This window comes from Cetorhinus maximus, chromosome 25, assembly GCF_964194155.1.
Source record: "Cetorhinus maximus chromosome 25, sCetMax3.hap1.1, whole genome shotgun sequence".
In the NCBI taxonomy this organism is placed as follows: Eukaryota; Metazoa; Chordata; class Chondrichthyes; order Lamniformes; family Cetorhinidae; genus Cetorhinus; species Cetorhinus maximus.
Window position 1 is genome coordinate 33,137,228 of NC_135903.1, and position 17,908 is coordinate 33,155,135.

General features: G+C 43.4%; 1 protein-coding gene across 1 annotated transcript in view; it reads left to right on the forward strand.

The window, feature by feature from the left end:
- Positions 1 to 17,908, forward strand: part of fam171a2a (family with sequence similarity 171 member A2a) — a 274,581-nt gene that overhangs the window by 179,717 nt on the left and 76,956 nt on the right. Inside the window, exons 4-5 of the mRNA XM_078529773.1 lie at positions 2,861 to 3,019; positions 6,943 to 7,119. Of these exons, the coding sequence (XP_078385899.1) occupies positions 2,861 to 3,019; positions 6,943 to 7,119 (336 nt within the window). The remainder of the gene's footprint in view (positions 1 to 2,860; positions 3,020 to 6,942; positions 7,120 to 17,908) is intronic.

Here is a 17,908-nt window from a genome sequence, read left to right on the forward strand (position 1 = left end):
AATTGAAGTAGGGTATTTTATGATGAGGCTTCATTTCAACATTGGAATTGTAAAGAAGGGACAAGATGGTAAAGGAAGACAAATTTAAAGTCTAGAAGGAAGAAGAGTAGAAAGTTAAGAGGCTCACTAATCGTCATAGTGTTGATAAAGTTCATAGTTTTTGCAAGAGAGAAAAGATCAAAGGTAGACTTGAGAGAAGAATCCTGTTTCTTGCAGCAAGATTTTTCATGCTTGGATTTCAAAGTGAGAGGAAGTTCAGTAAAATAATACTTATACACCTGAGCCGAGATTGTGTTGAAAGGAATCCTTAAACTTACCAATGATTTAAGGCCGAGTTAGATTTTTGATCTACAAGGCAGTCAAAGGTTATGACAGCAAAGTGGAGTTAAGGCCACAGTCAGATCAGTCATGATCTTACTAAATGGCAGTGCAGGGTCAGGGAGCCAATTGGCCTACTCATGTTCCTAATTCTTGTGTTCTTATGAGTTCCACACTATTTTAGTTGGAAAATGAAGTTGTTTAAATGTTAATTAATCAGAATTTATTAAAAGTCTCAAATTGACAGTTTGTTTCTTAATTGATTTGTCCATATCTGTGAAGAAAGATTGCTTAATGAGATTAAATAAATTAACATGGCATTTTCCCAGCAAGGCATTTTTGTGAATAAATTACCGTATTTTTGAAAAAAATTCAATGTTGTCATTCCCAGATTCTGACACTGCTGGTACAATATATCTGGATCCCCGCTAACACTGTTAGTACAATAGATCCACTAACACCACTCATACAATAATCTGGATCCACTACCACTGCTAGTACAATATATCTGGATCCACTAACACTGCTAGTACAATATATCTGGATCCACTAACACTGCTGGTACAATAATTTGGACCTGCTACACTGTTAGTACAATATATCTGGATCCACTAACACTGCTGATGCAATATATCTGGATCCACTAACACTGTTAGTATAATGTACCTGGATCCGTTCCTCTTTTGACCATCATTGCAGGCATATAGTATCCTGAGTTTAGCGACAAATTGGGCCTTGACAGGTGGTGGAAATAGATGAGGGATGACCCAGCTTGATCCGAACCAACCTAATTTTCACAGCCTGACTTGACCGATTTGGTAGCGGTGGACAATGAGATTGAGAAGGGAGTAGCTGCACCGCTTAATCTACAAGAACCCTGAGTTATCATCAGATATTTGGAAAGAATTTCCTGATGACGCCCATATTTATTATTCGCCCATGGCCCCAAAGAGCTTTACACCTGTATTATAGCTGCTGAGAGTTTGAAAGAAAGTGCAATTCTGTGAGCGTTTGTTTGGAAATCTCGACAGCCATTTTGTCGTTGGCCTCTTTTAATACTGATCCAGAATACCAGAAACTTTGGAACCAGAAAGTAAAGAGACAAAAAAATAAAAATTAATCAGAAAGCATGTAAATCAATGGAAAGAAGAGCAGAAGAGAGAAAGGGGCACAAAAAGCAAATATGAAAAGACTGGAAGGAAACAAAAAAATCAATCAGGGAACTGAGATGAAAAGTGGTGGGGTATATGATGGTACATGTAATATTACAGCTCTGAAGTGGATTTGTCCCTAAATGTAAAGGAGAGAAAACAGAGCAAATTATTAATGGAATGATTTTATTTTCTTTGGACTGTTTGTCGGTGTGTATGTCCTTCTGGGTGGTAGTGTTCATGGGTTTGGAAAGGACTGTCAAAGGAGCCTTGGCGAGCTGCTGCAGTGCATCTTGTAGAGATTTCCTCCAAGTCACTCACCATCCTGACTTGGAACTACATCGCTGTTCCTTCCCTGACACTGTGGCAAAAATCCTGGAGCTCCCTCCTTAACAGCACTGGACTCCCTCCTAACAAGCCACTTCAGAAAAACAGAACTGTAGTTGTACCTACACCACATAGACTGCAGCAGCTCAAAAAGGTGGCTCACCACCGCCTTCTCATTGGTAATTAGGAACGGGTAATGATTACTAACCTTGCCAGTGATGCCCACACCCTGAGAATGAATAAAAAATGTAAATGAAAGCTTACAAACAAAAATAAGCAAGTTATCGGGGATTTGTAAGATGAAAAGACTCTGCTCATTAATGGGCTCATGTGACAATGGTAGTGAGTAGCATGAGCTGTATAAACTGCAGCACAGTTCTTGGTTCAAATACCTCTCTGCTGTGAGTTGGAAGATCTAATTTGGGATATTTGGCCTCAACGGCCCTTGGGTTAGAGGAGAGGAAAATTATGCAGAGTTGGCCTCTGCTAGGAAGGCATGTGTGTGTGGATATCAGGTTAGGCTCCACGCCTGTGATGCTCCCTGTTATTAAACATTCTGTGGTCTAGGCTCATTTGGGAAGAATGCTAACAGCCAGGATTTGGTGCTGCAGGGAATCCCCAGGAATCAAACCCCAGTGAGAAGAGGGGACTGAACTGATAGGGGGGAAAAAGGAAAAAGAAACTAAAAGAGAAATAACTGCAGAAGTCCAATCATTAAGGGAAACTACTGGTTACTGAGAGTGATGACAGGAAATATACAATACCACCATGTACGAGAGATCAACAATCTTCGGGATAGATATATGTTTCATATGAAGAGGAACATTGATTGTTTTAGCCTTTGAGGTCTTTTTGTTCCTTTAAACTATGCCCCTCCAACCTCTGATAATGTGACTTCTGGGAGAAATTTCAGAGAAGGATGTGTGCAGAATATTTTGTGCGTCAATAAACCAGAAGCCACACTGTGTGTGTGTCAGACAGAAATGTTGTAACATTGCAGTGATGATCTGATGTAAGCGGTGCTTTATTTTCCAGGTATCATGGTCAGTTTTCTTCCCATTTAGGTGCCAAGAATCAGCCATGGGTCCAGTTCCAGAGGAAGAATGTTGGGCTTCCAGCAAACGCATCCTATAATGACCTGTCTGCTTTCCTAACAACAGCCAACACCGAAATGGAAGTGGAAGGATTCCCCTATCTCTTGGGCTATGAAACCAACACAACAGGTACTTGAATGTTTACTTTGCAGTTAACATGGCCTTGTGTTGCTGGGGAATATGAGGAGCTAGAAGATTACAGAAACCTCACAGATGCATCATTTTGTGAACCACTACTGACAACATCTGCAACCAAGGATTTAACGTGAAGATTACAGTACTTAAACTCGAAATATGATTTCTAATGATAAGACCATAAGACCATAAGACATAGGAGCAGAAATTAGGCCATTCGGCCCATCGAGTCTGCTCCGCCATTCAATCATGGCTGATAAGTTTCTCAACCCCATTCTCCCGCCTCCTCCCCGTAACCTTTGATCCCCTTACCAATCAAGAACCTATCTATCTCGGTCTTAAATACACTCAATGACCTGGCGTCTACAGCCTTCTGTGGCAATGAATTCCATAGATTCACCACTCTCTGGCTAAAGAAGTTTCTCCTCATCTCTGTTCTAAAAGGTCTTCCCTTTACTCTGAGGCTATGCCCTCGGGTCCTAGTCTCTCCTACTAATGGAAACATCTTCCCCACATCCACTCTATCCAGGCTTTTCAGTATTCTGTAAGTTTCAATCAGATCCCCCCTCATCCTTCTAAACTCCATCGAGTATAGACCCAGAGTCCTCAAACGTTCCTCATATGTTAAGCCTTTCGCTCCTGGGATCGTTCTCGTGAACCTCCTCTGGACCCTCTCCAGGGCCAGAACATCCTTCCTGAGATACGGGGCCCAAAATTGCTCACAATATTCTAAATGTGGTCTGACCAGAGCCTTATAAAGCCTCAGCAGCTGATGTGCTACACTTGCTCCCGTACAACAAGCTTTGTTCACAATTTCATGTTATATTTATTTATTTCTATTTTCTCTTCCACTTCAAATCACCATTCTCTGGCAGGGATGATGGGTGAATGACCTGTGTCAGTGCAACATTGTGGTGTGGGAGAGGGGACCAGAATGACTTCCTAATCCTGCACTCCTCCAATCCCCATGATCATCTTTCATTGTGAGAAATGACTGCCCTTCTACCACCCTTCTCCACTGATGACTTGGAAAGATAAACAAATTGCATGTGCGGGGAGTCACAAGTGTAAATATTCTTTCCTGTCAGAGCCTAGCTTTGCCTACAGGGGAACCGACACTGCTCCACATGTCCTGAATAACTAGGGGATTCTAGAGACAGAGACTCCATCTAAAGCTGATCTTGATTGTATCAAGATTCTGTTAGCATTTATGATGCTGTAGCAGTGGAGTCAATCTATTTAAAATAAAAAGACTAACACCTGGATCAAAATACCAGTGGTGAGAATGTCTTACAAATGCATTAAAATGAGTAACATTGAACCACCCAGAATGATCCCTGTATCTCCAACTAAAAAGATGTGATGCGGCAGATTGGATATAAGTAAAAAAAATCTGTGATTTCAGAAGACCCTGTTTTCATTTTTTCATTCTTGGGATATGGGACATTGCTAGAAAGGCTCACATTTATTGCCCTCGATACCCTTGAAGAGGTGGCGTTGGGCCGCCTTCTTGAACCTCTACGGTCCATGTGGTGAAGGTTCTCTCACAATGCTGTAATATAGGGAGTTCCAGGATTTTAATCTATCAACATCAGAAGAATGACTATTTACAAGTCAGGGTGTTGTGTGACATGAAGGTGATGGTGTTCCAATGCATCTACTGCCCTTGGCTTTCTAAGTGCAGGAATTCACAGGTGCCCCTTGGCAGGTGTTTATCGTGTGTTATAGGGGGAGCTGGGTTGATCACTTGGCAGTCTTGGAATGGTACTCTATCAAGGTACTAAAGGTAGGGCAGGAGAGGAGAACAGAGGCCTTTTCTGTAGCATTTAATGCACCATAATGTGTATGTCTGTCTTCAAACATATTAATACAGAGGCTATAAATTGAGCAAGTTGGACTTGTTTTTCCCTGCCCTTTTGCCTGACCCTTCTTAATAATTTGAACCTATTCGCTATGGTTATTGTTTAAATAAAGTTAATGGATTAAAGATATAAGGGTAACTTCTTATGAGACTGCTTCTGTTGGACGTGGGTGGGTGAAGTGAGAATGACCAATTTTTTGTGATTGCCTTCATTAGCAACCTTTTGGTGGGCTGCTGTCCTATTTGGAACCACTTGCTGGTTGGAATGGGCCAATGATCTAGTAACTTCACCAGGCAACCCAACCTGTCCATGCAAATTAAAATGGTGGAGTGATAGGGGGAGAGACAACCCCTGTTGGGCATTGTGGAGTCAGCAGTTTGACCTTATAGAGTCATAGAGGTCTACAGCTCAGAAAAAGGCCCTTCGGCCCATCAAGTCTGCACCGGTCAAACAAGTACCTAACTATTATAATCCCATTTTCCAGGATTAGGCCCATAGCCTTGTATGCCATGGCATCACAAGTGCACATCCAAATACTTCTTAAATGTTATGAGGGTTTCTGCCTCTGCCACCCTTTCAGGCATGAAGTTCCAGATTCCCACCACCCTCGGGGTGAAAAAATTCTTCCGCACATCCCCTCTAAACCTCCTGTCCCTTACCTTAAATCTATGCCCCCTGGTTATTGATCCCTCCACCACGGGGAAAAGTTCCTTCCTGTCTACCCTATCTATGCCCCTCATAATTTTATACACCTCAATCGTGTCCCCCCTCAATCTCCTCTGCTCCAGGGAAAATAACCCCAGTCTAATTGATTAATTAGATTCCTTAATCAATATTGCGATACCCCCTCCTCTTTTATCTCCTTCCCTGTCTCGCCTGAAGACCCTATATCCTGGAATGTTGAGCTGCCAATCCTGCCCCTCTCTCAACCATGTCTCTGTGACAGCAATGACATCATATTTCCATGTGTTAATTTGTACCCTCAACTCTTCTGCCTTATTTGTCAGACTCCTTGCATTAAAATAAATGCCATTCAACCTTGTTAAACTCCCTTGTGCCTCAACTGACCTATAATTCCTATGCCTTCCAGACTCACTTGCTCTTTCTTGGCTGTGCATCTCCCCCTGCTGAACCTCCTCTCAAGTACCCCAGCCCCCTGCCAAGTTAGTTTAAACCCTCCCTAACAGCACCAGTAAACCTCCCCGCAAGGATGTTGGTCCCATTCTGGCTCAGGTGCCACCCGTCCGCCTTGTACAGGTCCCACCGCTCCCAGAAATCGAAAGCCCTCCCTCCTGCGCCATCGCTCCAGCCACGCATTCGTCTGGACTAACCTCCTATTTCTATACTCACTGGCACGTGGCAGCGGAAGTAATCCAGAGATTACTACCTTTTGAGGTCCTGTTTTTTAATCCGTTTCCTAGCTCCCTAAATTCTGCTTGCAGGACCTCATCCCTCTTTCTCCCTATGTTGTTGTAGGGTCTAAAGGTTTTTAAATGCTCTCTCTGACTCCATAAAAATCATTTCCAAACCATCTTGAAGCTTTTCAGAGCTGCCTGCAATGGTCCCATTAAGGACCTCTGGTTAGGAGCCATATGCCGTGCCAGATGCCAATGGCTGAAGCTTATCAAGTACATGCTCTCCCACGTTGGGACTTTACAATTCTATGCCATTTTCTTGGCAATTCTATCTCTCTTCAGTTCAACTGAAGGCAGGATAATGGATAACATTCAGCCTAAAAAGTCAACGTAAAGTACATGTGGGTGAATTTGGATTTGGGAGTAGAGCAAAATGGGCTTTTATGAATTGGTAGTAATTTCTCTCCAGGCCCAATTTTCTAGGGTTTAATGGGAAAAGAATTTGGAGTGCAAAACAGGCTGGAGATTTGTTACACCTGTTGTGCCAAAACCAGATTTCACCCCATAACCCTTAATTGGTGGAAGTGACCTTGCTGGATTTGAAAAGTCCAGTTTGTATACTAGCTTGTAGCAAATTGGTTTTACAATCTTACATGCTGTTTTTAGGGTGCTGATCATACTTTTTTTTCAATATAAACAGTTAATCACTCCAGGCTTGAACTGATTCCTGTGGCTGCAGTCAGCATTCACCTGTTCACCAGTAATGGCTCTTCCGTCCAAGTGTCAGGCCCCATTCAAGTGTCTGTCCCTCTTCCCGCTGACGGCCTTGTGACGACAGCGAGAAACATCCCAGCCTGGAAGTTTGAGAGGAAGACTGGTGAGTAACCTTTGCTGAGGCAGACACATTTGGCATTAATTTACATTGAAGTAAACAGGTCTGTGGCAAAAGAAACAGAGTTAACATTTCAGGTTGATGAGCTTTTGTTGTTATATTCCAGGGCATTTAAATGGATAGACATATAGCTTTTTTTATATATTCATTTGTCAAACATGGACATCGCTAGCAAGGTTATTGTCCATTCATAGTTGGCCTTGAGAAGGTGGTGGTGAGCTGGCTTCCTGACTCTCTGCAGTCTGGTAAAGGTACATCCACAATGCTGTTAGGGAGGGATTTCCAAGATTTTGACCAGGGGAAGGTGAAGGAATGGCAACATATGTCCAAGTCGGGATGAGCTGTGACTTGGAGGGGAAGTTGGAGATGACTGTGTTTCTCATGCATCCGCTGTCTATGTCCTTCAACGTGGTAGAGTCCACTGGATTTGGGAGGCAGGAGATAATGATTTTAGGTTTGACTTAAATTAAATGGAATGTATCAAAATCTATACATTTCCCTGCCTTCTTGTATATTGGTCTTGTATTTGTTTATAATGAACTAGTTGATCTCCTTGTCATTGCTCTTAGATAAAATTAAAGAAAATATTGGAATTGAATAGACCTCAGCAGCTGACATCTTAGTTTTAGCATGCCCGTGCACTAAGTGCTCGGTGTCCTATGTGATCCTGAGCTGAGCTTTCAGCCCCATGCCTTCCCCCAGCACTGAGATCTCCTATCTCCACCTCCATAATATCCCCTCCCTGCCTCAGCCCAGCTGCAATTGAAACCCTCATCCACTGGTTTGTACCCTAATCCATGCTTGTTACTCTCAGACTAACCCAATGCTCTGCAGGCTGGGATCCCGTCTTTTACACTTCATAAATTGAACTCATCCAAAACTCAGCTGCCCATGCCCTAACTCGCACCAAGTCACATTTATTCATCACCCCTCAGTTCCCTAAGCTGTGTTGGTGTCAAATTGAAAACGTTAAGAACTTATTGCAACATATCAAAATGTTACATTTATTCCCCCATTCCATGAGGAAGAAAACCTCATGGGTATCCAGGTATCAAAAGTAGTTAGTGTCAAATTAAAGCACCCTTGTGCTACAAAGGGAAGTCATGACTGGAAGTAACTGGTGCAAAGAATTCTGTGAACTGCTTTATTTCTGTACAGAAAACCAAGACCATGTTCTCTTTGAGTGAACAATTTTCACTAAAAAAAATGTTGCTGAATTCAAAGTACTCCACTGCTCTGAGCTATCCATGCATGAATTTGACTGGTTACACTCATTGTGGAAGCCCAGAGTGACTAACTCAATGGTCTTTTTCTTCCCTATCAATGAGGAACCACAGCTCTTCCACACAATGTATACTTGAGATAAGAAGGTTTACCACATGGAGAATTGTCGTCACAGTCACACAGACCATTGTCCTCTGGTATCTTGGAGTACCAACATCAAATTAGACTGAACCCCTCACCAAACGTTGCATAACTTTCCCTCCTCCTCTCAAAAAGCGCTGTTGCTGTATAGCTCCATAGTTGCTTTCCCAAGTGGCTCATATTAACTCAAGATGGTGGGTCTTGGTGGCTATTCGATTGTGGCCATCTCTGATCCTGGCCACACCCGCCGCTCGCACATATATTTTCCAGCAGGGATCATGAGGTGCCTATCTACAATAGGAACCCTGACAATTCCCTCTCTGACCAGCCCGTGTATAGAATCCATGCAGCTCTCCCCAATGCTATCTCAGCTGACAATAGTAAACTCATTGCAGACTGAACTATGGATCTCCCTGGTTGCAGTGGTTCACTATCAGACCGGGTTTTGACCTTACCAACTGATCCATCAGAAATCTGTGGGAAAAGACATTACTTATGGAAATAATTGTATCTTGTACACATTCCCAGATGTGCTTTTAAATCAATAATATCCTATGGTGCTTCACTTGATTACAACCTCTCTTTGTCAGGGCTGACTGGGATGTGTATTTCAGGTCAATATTTTGCTATTGGATCTTTTTTTGTTGTTGTTCTGACTTCTCCCTGACTTTAGGTTGTCATATTTATGCAGAGCTGGTGAAACCCAGGCATGCTGGTCAGTAATGTGTTCCAACAGAAACAAGGCCCTGTAGCTAGCTTGCGGCTCTGCACATTTGTTTTGTCTCTTCACTTAAAGTTGATTCTGACTGGGGTTCCTGAAAGAGCAGCGCTTTATCCATTAGTCACAATTATTATCACCTGAATGAATTTTCAGACCCCTCAAAGCCTGACCAGTTCTAAAGAATGGAGAAAGTGTTAGGAATCGAGCGGTGGACTGCTTTGACCCCATAGGTTCTGCAGGACGTCAAAATAAAACCAGGCTAAACAAATGGCCAACAGGAACCATGTCGAAAGCATTGGGGTCACTGAATTCATTTGAACATTGTTGCTGCTTAATTCCTCTTTGCACTGCAAACAGTTCAGCTAGTACAATTCACAGAGTACAATTAGTTGCCGTTTAAATATTTCTAGTTACAGAGAGCTGGAATCAACCTAAGGGAGCATGGTGGGGGCGGGGGGGGGTGGAGTGGGATGGAGGGGAGCAGTAGAAAATCAAGTTAACTGGCGCTTTGCCTCGTACGCTTTGTTGACACTTTGAAGATTACGCAACATCATCGCATTGGTGGCTGTGTCTACTACTAAACTAATTTTTACATTTTCTTTTAGGAACTCAAATAAAATATGCCTGTGCAAATAAAATATGCCTGTGCAAAGGAGCACACAAGCTTTTCCTGATAGTACAGGCATTAAACTGTTCATGGAACAGGCAACTGTAACGCTTCTCCCTGGTGAAATACTATCCTTTCAATAAAAGACAATCTCAGTTGAGTGGTACGACAACAACACTTTGCATTTATATAACAACTTTTGAAGCAGTCACTTGGCATTATCTGGTACCAAGCCACATGGAGATTTTGGAGCAGGTGATCACAAGCATGGTCAAAGAAATCAGTTTTAAGGAGCTACATAAAGAATGAGAGTGTGGTAGGGAAGTGAAAAAGGTTTAGAGAGGGAATTCCAGAGCTTAGGTCCTTGGAATCTGAAGGCATGGCCACCAATAGTGGGCTGATAAAAATGGGGGATGCATGAGAGGTTTATGGACGAGTGGTGCCTTCTGCATTGTATCCCGTGCTGCAAAGGATTGGACTGTGTTGACTGAGATGTGCTTTGTGAATGCAAAGATGCTGTATGAATGCAAGACCTTTGTTTCTTTAAACCATTGTTATCCCTCACCCCACTCCCTTCAAACTGCGTTGCTGCAACACAATTGAAATTGTCTCAACTCATCTTGTATGGAACTAAAATCCCAGGGGACCATTTTCATCATCAATCGCGACATTCTTTTAAATCAGTTGTTTTTATGTGCTCACAATCAAACTGGAAATTTTTTACCGGTTGAAGGTTACTTTACAAATATCAGTTTCCAGTGAAGGTGTCAGTATGAGTGTGAGCTGTTGGTTCCCGTCATATCTCTACAGACAACTCGTCCTTCAAAAGGATTCAGTTTTTGGACCGCTTGCTTCAGGCCACGGCCTCAAGTTGGTCTCGGTGGGGGGATGTCAGAACAGACAGCAGGGGGTGGGGCGAGTCTGATAGTGGACCTTAGGAGTGCCGTGGAGTCTGGAGGAGCCTAACTACTCCTCATTTAAAGAAATATGCTTACTTGCTTAGTAGCCTGTTAGGCCAGATTTACACCGAGTAGAACAAATCCAGTGCTGACTCCGCATAGGGCAACCAGATTTCCTGAGAGGTCCTAAAATAAGAGTTAGGCTCCTCACGAGCATATGCTGGGGGCCTAACAACTGTTTTGGGCGGGTACCCCGAACGATTGAAAATTGTCTGAAGCCAATCTGGCATCTGAGGTTTATCAGGGGTTCTTGGGTGACAGGACATAGCCGTGTGAAATTGTTCACTTCCCCGTCACCCACTCCCGCCCCATTTTCCATCTAGAAAATGAGCACAGCAATGATCAGCTTCTACTCCATAATCCCATAGTCTGGTCTGCTGGAGGCCAATGCAGGAAAAAATAAGAGTGCTGGAGCTTTGCATTGTAGGCACTCAAACCTCTCAGCCAAATCTAATTACCATGGTAATAATTGCAGAGGGACAGGTGCATGTGACAAAATGGACAACCAGATTTTGAGCTGTTTCTTCAAGCGTAGCATGAAATGTATTCAATGCAGAGAACTATTTTTAAGCAAACCAGTTGCTGGTGGAGACTGCTGGGGATATTTCAGTGATATGACAGACATGCCTGGAGTCACAAAGGATTTCGGCTCCTCAGAGGAAGCTCTCAAGTGGCAGGATTTGTACATGGCCCACTCAGTGAGCACGTAGATGAGGTAAACACGACAAGTGTTTTCTGGAATGTAGGGGAGGTGGGGGATTGCTGAAGGTTTTGTAGATTCCTTCAACAAGTCTGTATCTGCTGTTTACCTTCCCCACCCCACTCCATTTAATTGTGGTAGGGCGCACATTACATATTTGTAAAAATCAGTGAAACCTTAGCATGCTGATCGAGCAAATTCAAGAGATGAGTAGACTGGGTGTGGTAGATTCCCAGGATATTCTGCATCATTTTTGATTCCTGACTTTTGGATTAATATTCAAAAATAAAGCTATGACATGGTTATATGCTGGAGCCCTCCTTTTAAAGGTCAACAGTATTTTGTTAAGATAATCGCGTGCATACGCAATGTGTGGAACTATGGAAGTAGCAAGAGATGTGGACACCCTTCTTGATACCTGCCTACTTCTTCAGCCAATAGCACAGCTCTTCAACAGGGTCCATGTACCACCAAAATTTCAAGGCCTAGTGAGCTCCATGTTCCAATCCTTGACAACTCAGCTTAAACGTCTGACAGCATGTGACTTACAAAAGCTCAATGAATTAAGCAGATACTTAATGTATGACTTTATAAGTACCATGTAGCCACAGAGTAGAATTAAAGAATGATACAGCACAGAGAGACCCCGTTTGGCTCATCGTGCCCGTGTCAGCTCTTTGAAAGGGCTAATGATCTGCAAAAGCATGTTTAGGAGGCACAACTCCATAAATATTAAATGACTAGTTAAATAAAAGTCTGTACAATTGTATTTATGACAGCAAATCAACTATCATGACTGTTGCTGAGATGTCATTCTTTATAGCAGATCTGAAGCCATATATCAGATTGCATGTCTCTCGGTGAATATGAATGAAAACTCTATGTTTATGAAATAGCTTCTTGCACAACTTGAGCATGACATAAGTATCCTAGTTTGCCACTTTTCAACTAGTTGTCCTTTTTTTGATTGATGAATTGAAAATTCTGTCTACTTGACATAAGTCATTCTCCAATTAAAGGCTATGGGAAGAATTTTCTGCCTGTCGGGCGGGCGGGCCCGACCCAATCTCCGCCGGGCGGGGAGCCGATCCCCGCTGGAGAAGCGGGCCCTGCCGCCATTTTACGTGGCCCGCCCAGCGTGACATCTGGCGGGAAGCGCTATGCACTTTCTGTGCGGGCAGGGGTGAGGGGATTCCCCAAAAGCGAGAGTGCGCTCTTTCTCGTGTGCACACGACAGAGCGCACATCTCCCTGTGCCTAAGTGCGACCTCAGAGAGATCGCTTACACTTTTAAAAAGATTAAAAATAGAAAAAAGAAAATTCCTTAACATGTCCCCATCATGTGACAATGTCACATGAGATGGGACATGTTCATAAATTACAGTAAAACTTTATTAAACTTTTTAGAACACTGCATGAAACCTCATCCCGTCACTGGATGAGGTTTCATGTTTTTTCTATTTGCTGCCGGGTCTCCTGGCCTGCCCGCCAACCTTAAGGTTGGACGGGCAGGTCCTTTAATTGCATAAATGATCCTGTCAATGGCCCCAATTGGCCATTGACAGGTCGACAGGCACACAGCTGATTTTGCTGCGCCCCCATCTTCCAGAAAACTTAAATGGGGCGGGGTGATGTCAAGGGTTCCCCCCTACGTCATCCCGCGTCATTTTATGCGTCGGTGAGCGGGCTCCGCTCCCTGCTCGCCAACAGCAAAATTCTGCCCCATGAGTCCAAATACCATTTTCTTATGGACGCAATCGGTCTTGGGCAGGGTCATTGGGGAAGAAAATTGGACTACCAATTCATTAATGCTCGTCTGTGCTGACACCCCTAGATCAATTTTATCCCCATAATTGGCAGAATCTTGTGCTCTCGTTGATGGTGAGCTAGGATGCTAGGGCATGTACTTGGGCAGGATAGTGGTTACCGAAACCCCACTGCCTTCCCATCTCTGCCTGCATTAAGCTCTGGGCGGGAAGGCCCATGGTTGATCCTCCCGCCCCACTGCCTATTGAGGCCCTTGAGTGGCCAATTAATGATCACTAAAGGACTTCATCCCACCGTCGCTGGTATTAACCCAGCAGCAGCTGTGTGTGGAGTGAGGGGGTTGGTGGTGTTGGTTTTGAGTCCCCTTGATCAAAGTCACCCAGTGCCTGATTGAAGGACTCAACATCAGGAAAGGGGGAACCCACTAACAGTTAGAACCCTGCCTTTGCTACCGATACCACCCCCCACCCCCCAATATCTTTCTCCCTGCTGTCCTCACTCTCGAAACCTCCCTCCCACATTACTTATCTATGGCAGCAGCCATGACATCCTTAACGCCTCTGCTGAGTACAAGAGCAGTTTTCTGTAGATGAGACTTCTGCCCCCAGGGACTTGATTCCAGAGGATGTCCTCGCCACTGCTTGATTGGTTTGTGGTTTGGCAGGCCTTCCCGAAAAGAGGCAGTGCAGGCCTTGCCAGCTCTCTAGCCAGCAGGCGAGAGCCCCAATACCTGAACAAGATTCCGTCCAATGCCATGATAACCCAGTCAGATTCTGTTCCTCCCTCACACTTACCTCTGCTATATAGTGGAGCTTCGAAATCTTGCTGCTGGAATGTTGTACGCTATAAGACTCTTGCGTTTAAAGGGCAGTCACCATGATTTAAGCAACCTTAAAACACTTGCTGTGAATTATCTGGTGAAGTAATGTTTCCCCTTGGGCAAATGTCACTGTTTACAGGACAGTTCTTGGAGTGTTCATGTTTAGGAACTATGCCTGCCAGATTATGCAGCTAGAAAAGTTGATGGACTCATAGCCAAGGTCATGTTAGTGCTGCTCTGGCCATTGTACTGAGTGCTGCATCTCCGGCCTGTGCACTCATGGTTACCTGCTCTCCTCAGTTGCCTGGCCTGTCGGTGAGCATCATGAGGCTGATCGGAGCCATCGCTGCCAAACCCAATCCTGTCCTCGCCAATGTCCACACAGATGCACTTTTTGCTGGGAGTCACAGGATAACCAGCAGGAGAAGGAACGCTTATTAAGAAGGGAGAATCAGGCTAACTCTAAAGTTTCCTCAGTTCCACATTAGCCGGTTGCCCTGGCAACAGAGCCATTTTAGATGCAGCGTGCCTTCAGTCTGAGGCCTGTTGAATCTGTCTGCAAAGATGTGATTCCAACTGCTCTGACAATAGCTTTCAAAGCTGCTGTTCACATTCCCCGTTAATAACTGTTATTATGTCATTCTAGCTGTGCACTGCATCTGATGTTTATGCCTTCATTCAAAGAAAGTCACTCTGGTGCTGTTTGAGACAGGGCACAAAAGTAGTGAAGCAGAGCAAAATTCAGGGTTACTGCATCTGGAATGGAGCTTTTCCAAGGCTAAATATAATTTATTATCGATAACAGGGTTAAAGGGAATCGGATTTTATTTTGGTAAATGTTCCATTGTGATTTCATCATGAGTCTCTGCAGTTTACTGTCGGATACTTGGGTCTCTAGCGGGGGTGGGCTGTGATTATTATTATTATCATGTGCAGCAGCTAGTAGCCCATGTATATCAGAGCCATCAGGGAATAAGGAGGGAATTCCTCCACACTAAGAATGTTATCCTCAATAGCTCACAACAACAGGAATTTCTAATTGATGATGAATGTAGGAAGAGGAGTAGAACATTTAACCCTCAAGCCTGTTCCACTATTCAGTCAGATGGTTAATCTGCAATCTAACTCCATGTATCTGGTCTCATGTCCAGTACAGCCATGAAGGTATTACAAATTTAAAAGCTATATTTTAAAAAGTGAACACAAAAGCTGTTAAGATAGCTTCAACATATAATGTGACTTTTGGCATTTGAACTGTAGACAGTAGAGTAGATGGCTAATACTTGATTAAATATGGATCTGAATCAAGGAACCTCACGGCCACTCGTGAGATTCCCACATGTCATTGTTTAAGGATGGACCAAAACCTGCTGAAAGCAGGGTTTGCAGACAACTCGTGTCCATTTTTCACCAGGGACACCGAAACTCAGTGGGTGTTGGGCGAATGCAAAATGGATCCCATCGATCTTTCATTCTATTGTGATGACCCCTCATCTAACAGTGCTTGACCGTCCCAAACTCTCAAGTGTGAAAAACCACGATACAAGATGGGACAGATAAGCGAGCAGAAAGCCATCAAATCAGTTGTAGTCAACTAAGAAGCCAAGGTATAAATAGCAATACCTTGAAAGTGGGAGAAGGACTCTCTCCAGCCTGTTCCAACTTCAGGTTCATCTTAGAACCAACACCCTGACAATTCACCTATAAGAAGCCCCAGCTTATTGAGAATCCTCTGCTTTTCAAGATCTTCATTCCAGCCAAAGCATCAACTCATCTAAGAAACTACATGCCTGCTGCAAAAGAGCCTGAAATAATCCCAAATTGTAATTGTATTGTTTTTTCTTTATCCAAATCTAATTTGTGTGTGAGTGATGTTGTGTTTGCATCCAGTGAGTGAGACATTGCGTTTTTAAGCCTCCAGGGCAAGTGTGGGATAATAATAGCTTTATTTTAAAACTCACAAAAGAGCTTGCTGCTGAAGTTATTTAAATTGGGGCAAATCACCGAGGGTAAAAATACACACACTTCACATGCAAAACACTTTGATCATGGACAATAAGAAAAAACAAATTCTGTCTGTGACCACTAACTTGCCCCATATCCCTTAATCTCTTTGGATAACAAAAGCCTATCAAGCTCAGATTTAAAATTTTTGTGGTTTAGCATCAATTGCTATTTCTGGAAGAGAATTCCAAACTTCTACCACCCTTTGTGTGTAGTGTGTATCCTAATTTCTTTTGTGACATGTCTGGCTCCAGTTGTTTTAGACCATGTCTCCTAGTCCTAGGAACATGGAAACGAAGAAAATAGAAGCAGGAGTAGGCCATTCAACCCTTCAAGGCTGCTTCGCCATTCAATATGATCATGGCTGATCCTCGAGCTCAACGCCATATTCCCGCTCTCTCCCCATACCCCTTGTCGCCTTTAGAGTCTAGAAATCCAACTATTTCCTTCTTAAATATATTCAGTCACTTGGCCTCCACAGTCCTCTGTGGTAGAGAATTCCACAGATTCACCACCCTCTCAGTGAAGAAGTTTCTCCTCATCTCAGTCCTAAATTGCCTACCCCATTTCCTGAGATTGTGACTCCTTGTTCTAGACACCCCAGCCAGAGGAAACACCATTCCTGCATCCAGTCTGTCCAGCCCTGTCAGAATTTTATATGTTTCAATGAGATCCCCTCTCATTTTCCTAAATTCCAGTTAATACAGACCTAGTTGACCCAATCTCTCCTCGTACAACAATCCTGCCATCCCAGGATTCAGTCCAGTGAACCTTCGCTGCACTGGTCTATGGCAAGTATATCCTTTCTTGGGTAAGGAGACCAAAACTGCACACAACAGTCCAGGTGTGGTCTCACCAAGGCTCTATATAGCTGCAGTAAGACATCCTTGCTCTTGTACTCAAGCCCTTTTGCGATGAAGGCCAACATACCATTTGCCTTCTTAACGGCTTGCTACACCTGCATGCTTGCTTTCAGTGATTGGTGTACAAAGACACCTTTGTACATCAACATTTCCCAATCACCATTTAAATAATACTTTGCCATTCTGTTTTTCCTACCAAAGTGGATAGTTTCACACTTATGCACGTTATACTGCATCTGCCATGTACTTGCCCACTCACTTAACTTGTCTAAATCACCTTGCAACCTCTTAACATCCTTCTCACCACTCGCCATTCCCACCTAGTTTTGTCGTCAGCAAACTTGGGAATATTGCATTTGGTTCCCCCATCAAAATTATTGATATATATTATGAATAGCTGGGGCCCAAGCACTGAACCCTGTGGTGCCCCACTAGTCACCACCTGCCATTCTGAAAAGACCCATTTATTCCTACTCTCTGTTTCCTGTCTGCTAACTGTGCCAGTATATTACCCCCAATCCCATGTGCTTTAATTTTATACACTAACCTCTTATGTGGGGCTTTATCAAAAGCTTTCTGAAAATCCAAATACACCACAACCACTGGTTCTCCCTTATCTATTCTGCTAGTTATGTTCTTAAAAAAAAAATTCCAGTACGTTTGTCAAACATGATTTCCCCTTCATAAATCCATGTTGACTTTATCTAATCTCGTTGATATTTTCTAAGTGTCCTGTTATTACATCCTTTGTAATAGACTCTAGCATTTTCCCTATCACCGACGTTAGGCTAACTGGTCTGTAATTCCCTGTTTTTTCTTCCCTCCTTTTTAAATAGCGGGGACACATTTGCCAACCTCCAATCTGGCAGGACTGTTCCAGAATCTACAGAATTTTGAAAGATGACAACCAACGCTAGATTCTCTAACCAGCATAAATAGTTTCTATCTACTCTGTTAATTCCTGCTTGC